At 38.1% G+C, this 17,695-nt stretch overlaps 1 protein-coding gene across 2 annotated transcripts in view; it reads left to right on the forward strand.

Moving 5' to 3' along the window:
* The window catches only part of HERC3 (HECT and RLD domain containing E3 ubiquitin protein ligase 3), a 112,115-nt gene that overhangs the window by 52,702 nt on the left and 41,718 nt on the right, over nucleotides 1–17,695 (forward strand). For both annotated transcript variants that reach the window (XM_047092094.1, XM_047092095.1), the window contains exons 5-12: nucleotides 3,692–3,768; nucleotides 4,598–4,819; nucleotides 6,232–6,323; nucleotides 7,319–7,449; nucleotides 8,032–8,192; nucleotides 10,407–10,483; nucleotides 14,081–14,205; nucleotides 15,767–15,826. In XM_047092094.1, coding sequence (XP_046948050.1) covers nucleotides 3,692–3,768; nucleotides 4,598–4,819; nucleotides 6,232–6,323; nucleotides 7,319–7,449; nucleotides 8,032–8,192; nucleotides 10,407–10,483; nucleotides 14,081–14,205; nucleotides 15,767–15,826 — 945 coding nt within the window. The remainder of the gene's footprint in view (nucleotides 1–3,691; nucleotides 3,769–4,597; nucleotides 4,820–6,231; nucleotides 6,324–7,318; nucleotides 7,450–8,031; nucleotides 8,193–10,406; nucleotides 10,484–14,080; nucleotides 14,206–15,766; nucleotides 15,827–17,695) is intronic.

The following is a 17,695-nucleotide window of genomic DNA, read 5'->3' on the forward strand; positions in this document are numbered from 1 at the left end:
GCTATTCTTTTTTGGTGCCACTGCTGTGCCTTATACTTTATAGCATGTATCACAAAAATTGTAATTATTTATAGAAATGTCTATCTCCAGTTAAATGTGAGTTGTTCAAGAATTGTACTTTATTTATTCTAGTATCGTAGTTGCTAGCATAGTATTTGAAACTCAATAAATGTTTGAATAAATCATCTTTTCACTTGCTGGACTTAGTAACCTTTAATTTAAAATTGTAAGCCTAAATCAATTACTCAGTTAAGGACTTTAAACTACAATCAAAAGGTTGACCCACTACTCTAAAAATAAGCCGTTATGAGCATTATGAGCAGCTAAAATAGCATACAGAAGGTTTTTTTTAACACAAAAATATTAATCATTCATTTTGAGTCTCAAATATTTACTTAAATTCTGAATCTTAGATGGTTTAATTAAGTATCCATCAGATGCTTCACCACTAAGTAAATATTCAAAATAATGAAATTACTTCCAGGTGAACTTCTTAGGGGTAGAGTCTCAGTTTTTCAAGAGTTCTTGATGATTAAAGAGGCCACCAGTTTATTTCCTTCATTTAATTCCTGTGTTTTTTTTTATATTACAAATATATATAGCATCCCCCTACAAGAGTACTTGTCATATTCTCTGTAACTGTTTTTTTAATGACTGTCTGTTGTACAAAGCTGGGAGCTCTTGATGGCATGAGACCTAGATTATTCATTGTAGCATCACTGTTGTTAAGGGTGCCCAGCACATGTGCTGCTTATTGCAAATCTGTTTAATAAACAACCTCTCCTTCCCTGCCCAGTTATTGTCCCCTTTAGAGAACCAAATACTCTTCTTCCTCTTCCTTTTTGCCCTTCTTTGATTTATGTCTCTTTAATCAAAAGCTGTTTTAAGGAAAAGAGGAACATGAAGAGTGATTTGGTTCACTTCCTGATTTAGAACAGCTAATATCTTGGATTTATTTTTTCCAAAAATTAGTTTAATTTGGGGGGAGAGAGTGGCAATAAAAAAAAGGGTGCTATATATATTTTAATGAGACTGTGTGATAATTAGGGAAAAGATTTATAACATAAATGACAAAAATATTTCACTTGTTGATTACCAAAGACTCAAAGGTTTTTAGTGGCATTTCATTTCTAAAAGTGAAGTAACTTGTGTTATAGGAACGATTTAATTTTTGTTAGTCATATCTAAATTATGGATGACTTCTGAGGCCTTGGTTTGTATATAATTTTATATTTTAACTTAGTTGAAATAAATTTGTTATTTCATATCCTAGCATTGTGGAAAGTAACATAGCTTTGAACTCAAACAGCTTCAGATTCTATCCTAATACAGGTTTTATTATTTATTAGGTGGGTGACCTTGAACAAACTGTTTAATTTATCTAAACCTCGATTTCTTAACTTAAAAGTGGTATTATGTATTGTGTGCCTTTAAGAAGTTACTGGGAGGATAGAATGAGATGCGTAGGTAAAACATACTATATGCTTGCATTCTTTATATATCCCTCCCCTCCACCTCAAGGCTATAATTTCTCTGTTGTTTATCTTTGTCCTTTTGATCTGCTTCCTTTCTATGTGGTTATGAAGGTTGTGACAAGAATAATGGTTGACCCATGAAGGGAGAATCATAGGGAATTTGAGTGGAAACTGGCCAAGGAAAAAAGGACTCTTACTGCATAAAATTTCTGAAACATTGGTCCCTTAGGTAGTAATACATTTTCCAATTTTAAAAAGTAGTGGGGTTCTACATGCTATTGATACACGTAACAACTTGGATGAATGTCCAGGGAATTATTCTGAGAGGGAAAAAGAGCCAATCCCAAAAGTTTACCTACTGAATGCTTTCATTTATATAACATTCTTGAAATGAAAGAATTTTGGAAATGGAAGATAGATTAGTGGTTGTCAAGGGCTAGGATAGGGGAGGGGAGCAGTGGTTATAAAAGTATAACATGAAGAATCCTTATGATGTTTGAACCATTCAGTATCTTGATTGTGGTGGTGGATACATGAACCTATACAGGTAATAAAATTAATACACAGAATTGAGTATAAATAAAGCTAGGGAAATAGGAGTAAGATTTGTAGATTTTATTAATATTAGTATCCTGGTTATGATTTTTATACTGTGGATTCACAAAGTGTCACCACTAGTGGAAACTGGACAGAGTATACATGTGATCTCTCTGTACTATTTTTTTTAATTTACTTATTATTTTTATTTGTCAACTTTTTATTTAAATTCTAGGTAGTTAACACGTAGTGTAATATTTCTATATTCTTTCCTATAACTGTATGTGAATCTACAATTATCTCAATAAAAAATAGTTGGGTTCTATTTGGTAATATTTGGCTAAATGCGTATGTGAACTCTGTTATATAAACTTTTTGTATGTGAGAAAATAAAACATTAACAAAAGCAATATGTCCTTGCCACTCTAAATAATTTCCTCCCCACTGGGCATCTATATTCTAAGACACCCCTCTCCCGAGGGCATGTCCATCTGACTCCTTTGTTCCGTTGGCATAGACTTAATGCAGAGGAACATGGCAACTTGCAAGCTGTTACAATAGGGAACAGGAGATATTCCCAGGTGCCCAATTCTGTGGGGCAGCATCAGGCATGTTGCATGGAGTTTTTTCATTTATTTTTTTACCATAACCTGTAAAATAAGTACTGTTCTTGTCCCTGTCTTTCACATGAGCAAGCAGAGGAGCAGGATTTGAAATGTATTCATATGATTTTCCTCTTTATCATCCTAGGGAATTTGGGTTTTGCCCTTATTTTTTAAAAATTGTGGTAAACAAAAATTGTAAAATACACCAAACATAAAATTTTCCATCTTAACCATTTTTAAGTGTGTAGTGAAGTAATGTAAAGTATACTTACATAGTTATATGAACAGTCTCCATAAATTGTAAAAACCTATCTTGCAAAAATTGAAGTCTACCCATTAAACAGCAACTCCCTGTTTCTCATCATCAGACTTGATTTGTATGAATTTGAGTACTCTTGATATCTCTCATAAGTGTATTCATAAGATATTTGCCTTTTGTTACTGGATAATTTCACTTAGCATAATGTCTTCTAGTTTCACCCATACTGCAGCATATGTCAGAGTTTCCATTTTTTCGAAGGCTCATTAATATCCCATTGTATGAATATATGACATTTTGTTTTTCCACTCATCTGTTGATGGACACTTGAGTTGCTTCTACCTTTTGGCCATTGTGAATAATGCTGTTCTGAACATGGGTCTACAAGTATCTCTTTGGGACCCTGCTTTCAATTCTTCTAGATATGTACCCAGAAGTGGGATTGCTGGATCATGGCATTGCCCTCATTTTGAAAACCATTTAGACACCAGCCATATTCCTGGGCATCTCTGTTCCATAACTTACTCCATTTGCCCCTCAATTGGAGATGAGAAGGTGGGAATTAACAGAGTTATGGTAGTCAGTTTAAGTGCAGACATGTTTTTTATTTTGTTTCGTTTTGTTTTTTAACAGCAGCTGCCTAACAGTAACTCCTAACCTAGGAGGTTGGTGAAAGAACTAGTAGAATTATATCATGTAAGATCATGTATTTGATTTTTAAAAGTCTTCTAGGAAAGATGTTATTGATTACAACTGTTGGGAATATTCCTGATCATTGTGCATGCCTCTTAAGAGGAAAACCTTTTCTGTTTCAGGTTGATACAAAAACTGAACCAGCAGACGATATTACAAGTTTCCTGTGGCAACTGGCATTGCTTGGCTCTTGCAGCTGGTAATGTAACATTGAAATATTATGCTAACATTATGTTAATTTGGGAAACATTTCTCTTTGCATCTATAGGTGATGTTATCTTACCAGACACCTTTAACTAACTGGTTAGGGTCTGTGCAGTGCTGTTGGACAGTGGCATTTCTCGGACAGCCTTTGTGCAGCTTTTCTCAGAGTGTGGACAATGAAGAAGGTGGTCATCAGTGCTCTCAGGGGAGGATGAGTAGGAGGAAGGACCCAACCTCAGTGCTCTTGAACATACAGAAGGTTGTTTTTTTGTAGCTACAGTCAAGCTACATTCTACTATCAAGCTTCTAAATAAGTGAAAAAGAAGGTGTTAGAGAAACCTAAGCCAGCAAATAATAATGCATTCCATGTTAGAATAAATTTGAGGGGAAGTTGGTACCAACATGTGCTTGATCCTCTGTGAGATAGTCCAGGTAGAAGCTGGACCTTATGAGCCCTGGGTTTCATGATCTTGGTGTAGTTGGAACTAGTTCAGCTTGTTTAGTGGATCTAAGCCTGGTAACTGGCCTATTCAAAACTGAATTGACGTAAACATTTAATTTTTTCTTTGCGTAAATGTTCATAGCCTTCAAAGGGCAGTAAGACTCAGTTTATCTCTCTGTTGTCATGACAAGTGGGAGTTTTGGTTTTGGCAGTCTTAATAGTATGAAGTGTCTGTCCCTCGCTCTCAGGAGAGTTTGGTGCGTTGAAGGGGAGCAACTAACAAATGACTCTGCTGGGCAACTATGTTGTTCTAATGAGGTTATTTTTGTGAATGGAACTTGTATCATTTCTCATAATACTAGTTATCCTGTTTTTATTTCAGATGGTCAGTTCTTCACCTGGGGAAAGAATAGCCATGGGCAGCTGGGCCTGGGGAAGGAGTTCCCCTCCCAGGCTAGCCCACAGAGGGTGAGGTCCCTGGAAGGCATCCCCCTGGCTCAGGTGGCTGCAGGAGGAGCTCATAGCTTTGCCCTGTCTCTCTCAGGAGCAGTTTTTGGCTGGGGGATGAATAATGCAGGGCAGCTAGGGCTCAGTGATGAAGAAGGTAAGCAAACTCTCTATATGTATCTCTCTCTCTTTTTTTTTTTTTCCCAAGCCCAGCTTATTTGTTTAACACATGCTTCTTGAGAGTCTGCTATGTGCTGGACCCATGTTAGGTACTAAGGGTGCAACAGTGAACAAGAAAGATAATACCTTTGGCTTAGTGGAGATTGCATGCTAGTGGGCAGAAGTAAACAACAGACCAGTAAATATATAGTATGTCAGAGGGTTTGAGAGAAGAGTTAACCTGTTTTACATAAGGCTTCCTGGGAGGGTCTGCTTGATAAGATATTTGAGCAGACAGAGCCCTGCAGTCAAAGGGAACAGGGTGGGGGCGCCTGGGTGGCTCAGTCGGTTAAGCGTCCGACTTCAGCCAGGTCACGATCTCGCGGTCCGGGAGTTCGAGCCCCGCGTCAGGCTCTGGGCTGATGGCTCAGAGCCTGGAGCCTGCTTCCGATTCTGTGTCTCCCTCTCTCTCTGCCCCTCCCCCGTTCATGCTCTGTCTCTCTCTGTCCCCAAAATAAATAAACATTAAAAAAAATTAAAAAAAAAAAAAAAGGGAACAGGGTGTATAGAGGCTGTGATGTGGGAAGATAGATGGTGTGCTCGAGTGAAATGAGAGGGGAGAAGAGTAGCAGAGCTGGAGATCAGAGACGCAGTATAGGCCCAGTGACGCAGGGCCCTATAAGGCAAAGGAAAGATTTTGGCTTCCCTCAGTGAAAGGGGAAGACACTGGAGGTTTTGAGGAGAAGAGTGATCTAATTTCACTTTGGCTATCATGGGTCCAGGGGAGGCTAGAAGACCAGTTTGGAGACAGTGGGAATAAAGTTGGATTTTAATATACTTTGAAGGCGGAGCCAGTTGGTTTTGCACATTGTTGGGTGTGTGGTTTGAAATAAAAAGAGAACTAGAAAGATAAAGGTACCATTTATGGAATGAGGAAAACTGTGTGTGCGTGTGTGCGTGTGCATGTGTGTGTGTGTGTGGTGCATGTGGTGAGAGTGGGCAGAGTTGGAAAGTGTGGGGAAACCATGAGTTAGGTTTTAGATGTATTAAAAACGAGATGTCTGGGATGCCTGGGTGGCTCAGTCAAGTGTTAGACTCTTGATTTAGGCTCAGGTCATGATCTCATGGTTCTTGAGATCAAGCCTCACATCGGGCTTCATGCTGGTAGTGCAGAGCCTGCTTGAGATTCTCTCTCTCTCCCTCTTTCTCTCTGCCCCTTATCCCCTCAAAAATAAATAACCCTAAAAAAACATGGTATCTGCTAGACATTCCAGTGGACGTGTAGGCAGAAAGGAGAATATGTGAGTCAGGAATCCAGGGGGACCCAAAATTCATGTCAAGATAGCTGTGTTTGATATTTCATCTCAAAGACAAAATGGTAGTGACATTCTGATTTTTCTCTTATTTTAGATCGAGAGTCTCCTTGCCACGTGAAACTCTTACGAACCCAAAAAGTCGTCTATATTAGTTGTGGAGAAGAACACACAGCAGTCCTCACAAAAGTAAGGGACTCAGAGTGTTCTGGTTTGTTCTGTGATGCTTTCTTTGGTGCTAGATATGACACAGATGATTATTATTACTTGATTATTTTTGATAGCATTTTTTAGCATAGTGATGGTGTTTAAAAATAGTTCAATATAATCTTAAAATATATAGCAACATTTTTTGTTCCTGTAAAACAATTAAATATGTGAAAAATAAAGAGCAATGTACTTAATGTTTTAAAATTATCAACTTATTTCTTCTAAAACAGTTATATCTAGAGAGAATGAAAATGTATTTTTACATTGAACAAATACTGTTATAGATTCACTTTAGTAAAATGTGTTAGCATTTATTCAAGTACAGCAGGGAATAAAGTAGCTCACTCACCAAGGAGTTTGTGGAGCATTTAATTTATTATGTACGAATGATTGTGCAAAATCATGCCATGTCATCTACCTCTGTTTCTCCTTATTTTGTTTGCTTCCGAACACATCGTTATACTTTTTTTTTTTTTTTTAATTTTTTTTTTCAACGTTTATTTATTTTTGGGACAGAGAGAGACAGAGCATGAACGGGGGAGGGGCAGAGAGAGAGGGAGACACAGAATCCGAAACAGGCTCCAGGCTCTGAGCTGTCAGCCCAGAGCCCGACGCGGGGCTCGAACTCCCGGACCGCGAGATCGTGACCTGGCTGAAGTCGGACGCTTAACCGACTGCGCCACCCAGGCGCCCCACATCATTATACTTTTAAACAACTTTCGAAATTTAAAGATGGTGCCTATTCCCTTGAGCAGTGCTGTCTTTGTTCCATAAAGATATAGTTTTAATTTCCTTTATTATTATTATTTTTTATTTAATGAACATACTAAAGATGTGATTTGGGTGAAGGATCATGTGAGTGTAGTGTTCTTGTACAGACTGCTGTGATAAGAATTTTGCATACAGAGATTTTTGGAGGAGTGTACTCAAACTCAGAGATACAGTGCGGTCATGTGGTATTTGTCCCTTGTTAGAGTGGAGGTGTGTTTACCTTTGGTGCTGGTTCCTGTGGGCAACTTGGACATGATTCCATGAACGATGAGGTTAATCCAAGAAGAGTTCTGGAGCTGATGGGCAGTGAAGTAACGCAGATTGCTTGTGGCCGGTGAGTGCTCCTCAGAGCTTCCTAGTGTCTATTAAGACCCAGAAATGAATTTTGTCTTTGTCGTGACCAAGCATATGGATCAGTATCTTAAGAGATCTTAACTGCATACACACCTATGGGGAAAGTTTGGAGAGAGTCTAATCTGAGCAGTGTGTGACAAGGATGGGTTTGAGATGAGTGGATCAAGTTGGGGACATTAGGTTTCTTCTGGGATAAAGACTGGTAGGATGGGGGGAAGACATGAAGAAAGGAAAGTGAGAGAGCCTCAAAGAACTTCTTGGAAATTCTGCCTGGTCCACCCTGCTTCTTCTCTGTCATCCCACAGGCCAAATACAGCAGGCCATGCAGCCTTTTCTAAGTCTTGCCCATCCTTCTTGTTGCCTAGAGTCTCAGAGAAGGGCAGCATTATGGAGAGCCAGCTGCTGCTTGCTTGCAAACAGTCACATGTAAATGTGGGGTAGGATTTCTTAGGGGCATCCCTAGGTATTGCTGTGCTCATATGTGGTGGTTAAAAGAGTCTGAGTGTTTATCCCTATTAGTAGAAACTATGCTGGTAAGTTATTTTAAATTATTTTTCCCCAGACAACACACTCTAGCCTTCGTGCCTTCTTCTGGACTCATCTATGCATTCGGTTGTGGAGCAAGAGGTCAATTGGGAACGGGACACACTTGTAATGTTAAGTGCCCATCCCCTGTGAAAGGTTACTGGGCTGCCCATAGTGGCCAGCTTTCAGCCAGAGCTGGTAAGAGTGATTTTCATTGGAATTTAATGGTATTTTAAGTGATAAAAAATTTTTATAGAACACATATCTGTTTTTTACCTTGAAGTCTTTTGGAGGAAATAAATATGAGATATATTCTTTTAACATTGATCAACAAATACTTGAGTAGTTACTATGCATGAGGCCTTATAATTAAGATCCTAGAGATCTCGATTGAGATCAAGCAAAAAATGTTACTTTGGCCCTAAAGACCTTGGTGGTGGTGTATAAATTTTATTTATTATCATTGCTGATAATGAAAGTTACTGTTTATTGAATGCTTAACCAAGCTCCATTACTTAAGCTAAGCACCAAAAACAACCTTAAGAATTGGTGGTTATGATTCCTATGTTGGAGATGAGGAAATTGAGTCTTAAGGAGGTTAAGTAACTTGCCCAAGATTACATAGATTCTGGGGACAGGAATTAAACCCAGGTCTGCCTCATTCTAAAGCCTGTGCTCTTTATGCCTGTGCTGTGTTACCTTTACTTTTGCTACTCTGGTCATAACATGACATGATTTCTTTTTATGCCATTTTTTTTCTTCCCTTAAAAAAATAAGTTAAATAACATAACATCCATTTCATTGGAAATCCAAATAAGGCAGTCACTCTATATGAGTGGCTTGAAATAATAAATCCAGGGGCTGACATGGAGCCGGAGAGCCATTAAAAAGAAGTGTGATTTAATAATAACTTTGATTTTGAAGACTATAAAGTGACTTATGGCTTGATTAGGATTTTTAAAAAATGTTTATTTTTATTTATTTTGAGAGAGAGCAAGCAGTGAAAGGGGAGAGAGAGAGGGAGAGAGAGAGGATCCCAAGTAGGCTCCATGCTGTCAGCACAGAGCCCAATGAGGAGCTCAGTCTTAAAAACTGTGAGATCATGACCTGGGCTGAAATTAAGAGTTGGACGCTTAACCGGTGGAGCCATCCAAGTGCCCTGATTAGGATTTTCTTTTTAAACAATAATAACCATAAGTTTTCTCCTGGTTTATAACTTCAGTGCAAGGACTGAGTCTTTTCCTTTTTGTAAATTTGACATATAGCACAAGGCCTGGCACAGACTTCTCAGTCAGTCAAGATGTATGGAATGAATATATGAGCATCTAAAAATGTAGTGGAACTTACAATATAAAATAAACAAAATTTGGTTTTGATGATGTTCCCCACAGTGAAGGAATGGCTAGTTGTCCTCTTCTCTGTCATTTGAGAATTTCTTTTACCCCAAGGCATTGTAGTCATGCTAGGAATGCATGTGTTTAAGAAATATACCAATTTTAAAAACTCAAGTGTTGTATCAATTAATTTGGAACCACAAATTCTTAAAGTTTCATTACGACCTAATTTATGTGATCATAAATTTGTGTTTGGATGTTTGCCAGGATGATTTTATAACGTTAAGTAGGTAAATTTCAATTCATTATGTAAATGCTGTGGTTTTAGGAACCTTCATGGTAATGTGGGAGCACAGAGGAAGGCATCAAGGAGTATTCCGGTTAGAGGAAGTTTGAGCTGTGTCTTAAAGGATGATTTGGAGTTAGCCAGGTAGAGGACTGTGAGGGAGTGGGCAGTGGTGAGTACCACGGAATCGCACAATTCCAGGAGCACCGTTGCAACTTCGCCCTAGGAGGCACCATCATGGAGAGTACAGTGTGCACGGGGGGTGGTGGTGGAAGGAGAAGATGTGGAGGTAGGGAATAGCGTGGTCTGTTAGCAGTGAAAGCAATGTGGTGGTATTGGAAAGTCACCGTGGATATGGTGTGATGGAAGATAAAGCAGGGAGTAGGAAATGGAGGTCCTTACATGACAAGCTTCATCCTGAAGGGGCTAGAGACCACCACACTCTGATGTTGAATTATTTCTTAGGCATGTTACCGTTGATAGTAGTGACTATTTAAAATTTCAGGTCAGTGGCATGAAAGATGAGAATGAAAAATAGAAACGAGGTCAGGATTAGCTGGCAGTTAGGGAGGGGGTGGAGGTAGGGTTGGAGTGGGGGATACCATTTAAACATTTATTTTTAATCGAAGTAGAAACAGTTTTGGGCAGAGAGCCAGGCGAGAAGGTTTCTTCTCTGATATAAATAAAATGGATAGGAAACTAGTCTGAAGCGTATTTTGGAATATTAGAAAAGGGGATCATGAAAAAAGCTTAATTACTGAAAAATGTGCTGTTGAAAATTTTTTTTGACAGATCGCTTTAAATATCATATTGTTAAGCAGATCTTCTCTGGAGGAGACCAAACTTTCGTACTTTGCTCCAAATATGAGGTAAAATTTCTTTTCACTCTTCTTAGGGGATGGAATAATGGTGAACCAATAGTTATTGTTATAAACAATTACATGAGAGCAATGTTACTCTTTGTTTCTAACAATTTTATCTTATTAAGGTAAGCCAACTAGAACTTGAAGACATTCTCTCTATTTTGCTTCTGTGAAGTACCAATAACTTTCCTGGTATTTTAATCATAGGATTCTGGTTTATAATTTAAAATTATTTGTTTATGTCTGTATTCCAAAAGATATTTAAGGAGGCCCAGAGAGTTTGTAATAACTTTGTTATTATTTGACTTTCCATTTCTTCCCTGTTAAGTAGCAACAAATGCTAGGTATTTGAAAATTTAGTGGGTGTGTTTGATGTGATTGAGTATATGCAAAATATAAAAGAGATGATACAGTATTCAGATATCCTTTATCATTTATCATTTGCTCACAGCACCACACTAAAATTTCAGATTGTCTCCAATGTCACTGTAGTGGGTAAGTCAGGAAGAATGACATTCCAGTATCTTTTCAGGGTTGAAGGGAGAAGAGAAAGTGGCCCAGTATCTATGACAGAGCTTTTAATTGATTCCGTTCTTCTTGGACAAGGGAAGTCATTCTGAAACCAGGGGCACAGATTTGTTTTCTGCCCTGCACTCCCTTCCTTATTTTTGTGCTTTCTCTCCTCTCTTCTTCCTCGCCCACCCGCTTTTATTCAGGAAGCATGTACGGAGGACCAACCATGTATCGTGCATTGATTCTTATCCTTTCATGGAAGAGCAGGGAAGGGTTACTCATGATGACAGAGGAATCAGAATTGGTTGGGAGGAAAAGAGGAGCTGTGGAGACAAGGGCCCTATGAGTCCTGGAAATTCTCCCCATTCGACTGATACTTTGCCATCTTTAAATACACAATATTCTTGCCTTCTAGTCAGTATAATTCTATGATGTGGTAGAAGAGGTTGTGCTGGAGTCTGTGGCTTCAGGTTGGACAGTGGAAGTGGACAATTAGATATTTTGCAGGTCAGGAGCCTGGAGAAGGTTCTGTTTAGTGCTACCATCTGGGGTGATTTGGAACTGCTGTGTTAGACCTATTTTAGGCCTGGCTTCAGTGCTTCACAGAGAAATCTTGGAAAACTGAGATGCTTTTTTGTTTCTTCAAAATGCGAGTAAAGTGAAATATGAAAAGCACTAAATCTCTGCAGGATAATAATTTTTTGTCCATAAGTATTAGAGTTTGAAGTATTCATTTCCCTAGGAATTGACTTGAATAAAATTGTCCAACTTTAATTTTCCTGTGAAAGTTAACATAAAAACTTAGTTTTACTACTTTTATAAATACAGTACCTGATCTAAGTAGTTGGATTTAAAATTTATTGTACTTAACACTTTTGGGACTGGAAAACAAAACATTGATGAAAAGAATCTAAAATAATGTAAGGTTAAAGAAATAGGGCAGATTAAAGGTTAAACCACTGGTAAGAGGGGTATGCATTAAAAATGTAAGATAACAAAGAAGAAACTAAAAATAGACTATTATTTGGAAAGGTGTTGCTCTTTCTCTTTAAAACTGAAGCCTGTGCACTTCTACTTGAGCATAGATGTTTGTTTAGATACAGAGACTGATAAAATCATGTGTTTACCCTGTTACCATCACACTTGAAGAATCACTTAAAAGACCTAAGAGAAAAGCATCTGTGTAGTGACGGCCTCCATTTCTATAAACACAGCTTATTCAGTGAATCCTAGGTCTGAGGTAGAAGAAGGAAGGGGAGGAGTTGGGTATAGATACTGTTTTACTACCTTTGATTCCACGTCTTGGAAATTTGGTGAATGCAAACCATAGCCCCTTTTTTTCCTTTCTTGTTGTTCACTGGATAGGATTGAATAAGGAATGTTGGGATGTTAGGGTGCATGTGCACCTGTAGGTAACATAATTCTCTCTTTCCCAACAGTTATTCTCAACCTTGGTTGCCCATTGATATCACCTAGGGGCCTTTTAAAAAACACTGATGCCTCTAGAGATTCTGATTTAATTGGTCTAGAGTGTGACTTGGCCATCAAGATTTTGAAAGCTCTCATGATCCAAAGTTGAGAAAAGGTGATCCTAGGTCAGTTTGTTTTTTCTTTTCGGCCTACGTATAATTAGAAGGCACAGAAAATTCATATCCTTTTCTTGAGTCTTCAAGTGATTCTGAGATTATACTTCATTCAGGACATCTGTAGTTTATTGGACATGCGATGAAGAATGAGAAAGTAGTTCCACGTGAAATGTTTTATTGTAAGTATATGTTAGAGTCTCTGTTCAGCTACCACTGTAAATGAGGAAAGTAATTAAAATTTAGATAACACCCGTGGTTTTAAGACTAGGGTGAAGAGGCAGTCTTGCATGTGTGTGTTCAAGTGTCTACTTTGTCTTATGATTTTTCTCTGTGTCATTCAAGATGAATTTGTTCTCTCTTAGATGTCTGTGGCCATTTTAATAAAATAATTATCAAGACCCAGATGATCAAAAACATTGTCAAACGTGTGATTTGTTATATGCCTTTCTCCTTTCCCCTTATTATATAATATCTTACAACTATGGGGGAAGTAACAAAGAAAATTTACTTTGGAAGTTGTATTTTCATGTGTAGGTACAAAGGAGGAAAAAATAATTATGTTATGAATTGATGGATGAATGGTTTAATATAACCTTTTCCCTCTTTTCTAGTGACAGTTATGGAGGGTATAAAGCACTTTCAACTTTTTCTTAGTTCTAGATCAAGAATAGGTTTTGGGTAATATCAGTTGAATAAGATAAATTGTAGAAAACAAAAGTGCTTATTTTTTTTAAAATCTCACTGAAGAAAGGATGTATAATGCTTGTAGCATTTGGAATTGTCGAGGCCATTATTGACATGTCCTTTTTGGCACCTTCCTTACAAATGTATAACTATATACCTGGAACAAGAAATTAAGAGTCATTACGTTTTTATAGATTATTTGCAATATGGATTATAACTTAACTTTTTAATAATACATTTTGTTGGAGTTGTGTGACTAGTTATGGCAAATGATCAATACCTTAAAAGCCTTGATGTTACAGTGATTCAAAGCAGAGGGGAATGAAGTGTGGAAAAGCCATATTGGGTTTGTTTCTCTGGGAAACAGGCTGTGAGACTGAGATTTATGTTGAAACAGTCTTTCAGGGGAGTGTGGTAGGAAGGCATCTATTTAGGGATGAAGGAGGCAGCCCTGGGCCTGCAGGGAGAGACTGCGGATCTGTGTAACAGAGGCCTAAGCCAGTCTCCTCGGGAGCTCTGAAGTCAGGATGGCTCTTCAGCCAGTCCTGAGTGGAGGCAAGGAGGCTAAGCCTTTATACTACACCTCTACCTGCCCCTGGACGTTAGAGGGATGAAGCAGTGGCCAAGGGCAGTTCTCGGAGTGTAGCCTAGCTGGGAGCTGTTGGGAGCTTACGCTCTCAGCAGCTCAGGGAGTGTAGAGGGGGGTGTGGGCAGCACACCCCAGCTCCTGTGAACACAAGATTGAGAATATATGAGGAGAAAGAGAAAAGATCCAACCTACATAATTTCTCTTTTTTTACTGTTATATTTAATCCTCCAGAATTCTTCCCCTGCTGTTGACTTTAGGACGATGAACCAAGCACATTACACCAGTCTAATAAATGATGAAACCATAGCAGTTTGGAGACAAAAACTCTCAGAACACAACAATGCAAATACAATCAAGTATGTGGCTGCTTGTTTTCATTTTCATTTTTCCAGAGTACGTTGGAATCTTTTAGCTCAGTAATTTCCCCTACTTCCGTATTGAGGTTATGAATGGAGTTTTACATTTTAGGGAATCTTTTTATTGTTTTTGTTTTTCTGGCACGTATTTCTTGAGGATTTGGTGTCCTTAGCCCCAGATAACATAATAATTTTTGCCCCCATTCTCTCAGAGTGTGTCCCTTAACCTTACCTTATTCAGATCTTAAAAATCCTGACTGATGAAGGCATGGGTTGGCCTTTATGTTAAAAAAGCTCAGTTTTATGGTTTAACATCAAGAGTTTCTTCATATGTGGATCCCAAAGCATCCCAAAAGTAAGACAAATGTTAGCTTACCTAACCTGAATAATTTCTAGCATTTTCACATTCAGAATGATTAGTCGAGATGGTAATATAATGCCAAATTGAGAAAATAAAGTAAAAAGGATTGATGCCTTTTATCCAGTTTATTTTAAAGGGGAAATTTTTTTGTGCACATTTTTATACATTTTCATTGGCTTTCCTTAGTATTTTCATTTTTCTGCCATCTAATATTTGGGAATGAATGAATCATGTTCTGTGTACATTGTATACTGAAATGTGTATATCTTCTTTATGACATAGAGTATAGTAGGGCAAATGACCAGGGCCCTAAACTTTGGGGTGCACCGGGATCATTGAGAATGCCCTTAAGCAGCTCATGGCGGGCCTCAGAATTTCTCTAACCTTAGGTGGGTCTGATGAGGAATTCAGGCTAGAAGGATGTGGGGGTGAGGGAAGAGGACTAGACTCATCCTGAGAGGGGCAGGATGGATTCCGCTTTCCTGGGACCTTGACAGTTTACTAGTTCCCAGTTCTCTCATTTATAAAATGAGGGGATGAAAGAGGTTATCTCTAAAGACCATTCTTGACCCAGAAGTTATTGCAACCCCCTCCTTAACCATGTATTTTTTGTATTCCTTCCCTTTTCTATATACTAGATGAGAGGGTCCAAGACTCTTCACACGCAGTTTCATTCTGGGTCTTCAGACGCTAGCTATTTTCCCAGAGCCTCTGTTATCTAGGTAATAGGAATAAACACTCACTTCACTTATTTTCAGTTTCTTTCTCAGATAAGAAACAAAATAGAAGGCAGTGGTTGTTTACTTATTAATTTGCAAAGACAATTTCTGTGTTTGGGAGATAACAGCTCAACATCTCTTTTTTGATTATATTTTGTTTGTGTTGGGAGATGAGCTGGGGAGTATCTTAGTTGATGGCAGAAGGTTGTTCGAGATCATTATCAGGTACAAGAATTGTTCTTTCAGTAGCTTTGGTACTTTTGATTTTAACATGACTTATGGAAAACTTAAGTACTTGTCTATTTTGAGATGTGACACAATGTTTCTCTACAGCAAATGTACGTTTTCCAAGGCTTCATCTGGGTAAGAAAGAGCTGCTATTAATGAAACCCTGGAATAGATGACTAATCTATTATTGAGGCTTGAGTAACCATTTATTTGTAATTATTAAAGGCTTGCCTACCTTTTTCTTTCTGAGCAGTGGTGTTGTTCAGATATTATCTTCTGCAGCCTGTTGGAATGGAAGTTTTCTTGAAAAAAAGTAAGTGATTTAGAATCTTAAAAAAATACCCACATGTGATGCAAATACTCAGCAAAGGCAGTGAAAGACTTCTGTTCTCTTTGATGGTGGTTGGCCTTAATTCACTGATGATGATTTGTGCAAAACTTGGAATGCCTAATAATGATGAATGAGAGGGTGTCAGGAAGGGCAATGCTGATTCATGCCTGGTTGGCAAAGCAGCAGATTAGCATAGAGACTATCTCAGAAAGAGTTGGTGTAATCAATAGTAAGGTTTCTCAGGTTTTTCTAAAATGGTATCCCCACATGTGCACTGTATTTGTTCTTAAATTCTTAATTATTTAATCTCCTGGGTTTCATTGGTTTGCTTTCCCCATAGATTTTTCTTTTCTCAAAACCAGTGAGCTCAGGGGGTGTTCCAAGGAAGCTTCAGGAGTTCCTTGGACTTAGGGCTAGCCCAGTTCACCAGGAGATTATTCGGACTGAATTTCCAGGTAGTAAAATAGTGTTTCTTTGCTTGGCCTTATCCCTGCTGCAGGTATCCCCCTGAAGAACCTCATGCAGCAGAAGGGTTTTGTCACGGGTTTTGATCTTTGGGGACCCCAATTCTCGACCATCTCTCAATCCTTTTTGTCAGTGACCAGGCAAATGAAATCCCAAGAAGAACTTAGAATTCAGTTCTGTATGTGAATCCCAGTCCCTCCCCCACCAAAAAATGATGTCCCTAACTGGGTTGCAAGAGGTCATCTCAGAAACTTTTCTTCTGTTACAGCTAGAGATTGCCAAGTCATTTGTTTGTATCATTAGGGCAGCTGGAATGAGCTCATCCAGTTTATTTCAGCTTTAATATTTAGCTTTTTCCTTTAGGGAAAAGTCTTCAGGATTGTGCTGATGTTGGTTTTTTAGAAGTGGTTTTCCACCAGGCTGATTTATCTTCTAAGAGGACATTTGGCAATGTCCGGTGACATTTGTTGGTTGTTACAATGGGGGAGGGTATACTACTGGCATCTAGTGGGCCAAGACCAAGGATGCTGCTAAGCACCTCACAATCCTGTCCACCCAACAAAGAATTATTTGATCCCAAAAGTCAATAGCACCAAGGTTGAGAAACCTTGTTCTAGAAGGACAGCTTTTATGAAGGTTGGGAGTGGCTCTTCGCCAGACAAGGTTATTCATCCTTAGGATCATGAATTCCATAGAGAGGTGGATAAAGCCTTTATTTTTTTAACTGACAACTGTACTATTTCAGGATTTCTGCTTATATAGCTTATGAACAATGCCTCACAGGAAACTGATTGAAGTAAAAGACCACTTTTGCAAAGAATAAATACATTTAGATAAAATGTTTTATTTTTTCTTAATAGTGTGACAGAAAGTACCTCTAAGCATATAGAAGGTTACATATAGGACACCAGAATTAATTTCTGTGTTTGGGGTAGATCTATTTTTAGAGCAATAACAACAAAGGACCCAACAAACAAAGCCCAAGCATCTCTTGATTTGACCATTTAGGTTTCAATGCATATGTTGTTGTTTTTTTAATGTTAGAAACTCTCTGTTTTTATAAGTTACAGCATTGCTGTCAGATAGTGTTAAAACTATTAGATGTGTCCATTACCCATCAACAGAAGTCTATTTTGCAAATAGAAAGTTATTTTGTAATTAATAGATTTGGTATATTCAAGAGTGGGAATTTAAAAGAGACATTCTAAGTCTCAAAAAGGCTATGACTTTATATAAAGTTAGGAAAAACGATTAGTTGCTAGGAAGTTAAAAACAGTATCAGTGAAATTAGTCCTTAGGTGTATGTAATTGTATCCCTTGTGTAAGACGTTAACTTTGTATTTGTTGTGGATTTGATTTTTTTAACAACACTTTATTGAGAAAAGT

This window comes from Lynx rufus, unplaced genomic scaffold (genome assembly GCF_022079265.1).
Source record: "Lynx rufus isolate CCGP_SWC_20201006 ecotype Redwood Valley unplaced genomic scaffold, mLynRuf1.p SCAF_3, whole genome shotgun sequence".
NCBI classification, from domain to species: Eukaryota; Metazoa; Chordata; class Mammalia; order Carnivora; family Felidae; genus Lynx; species Lynx rufus.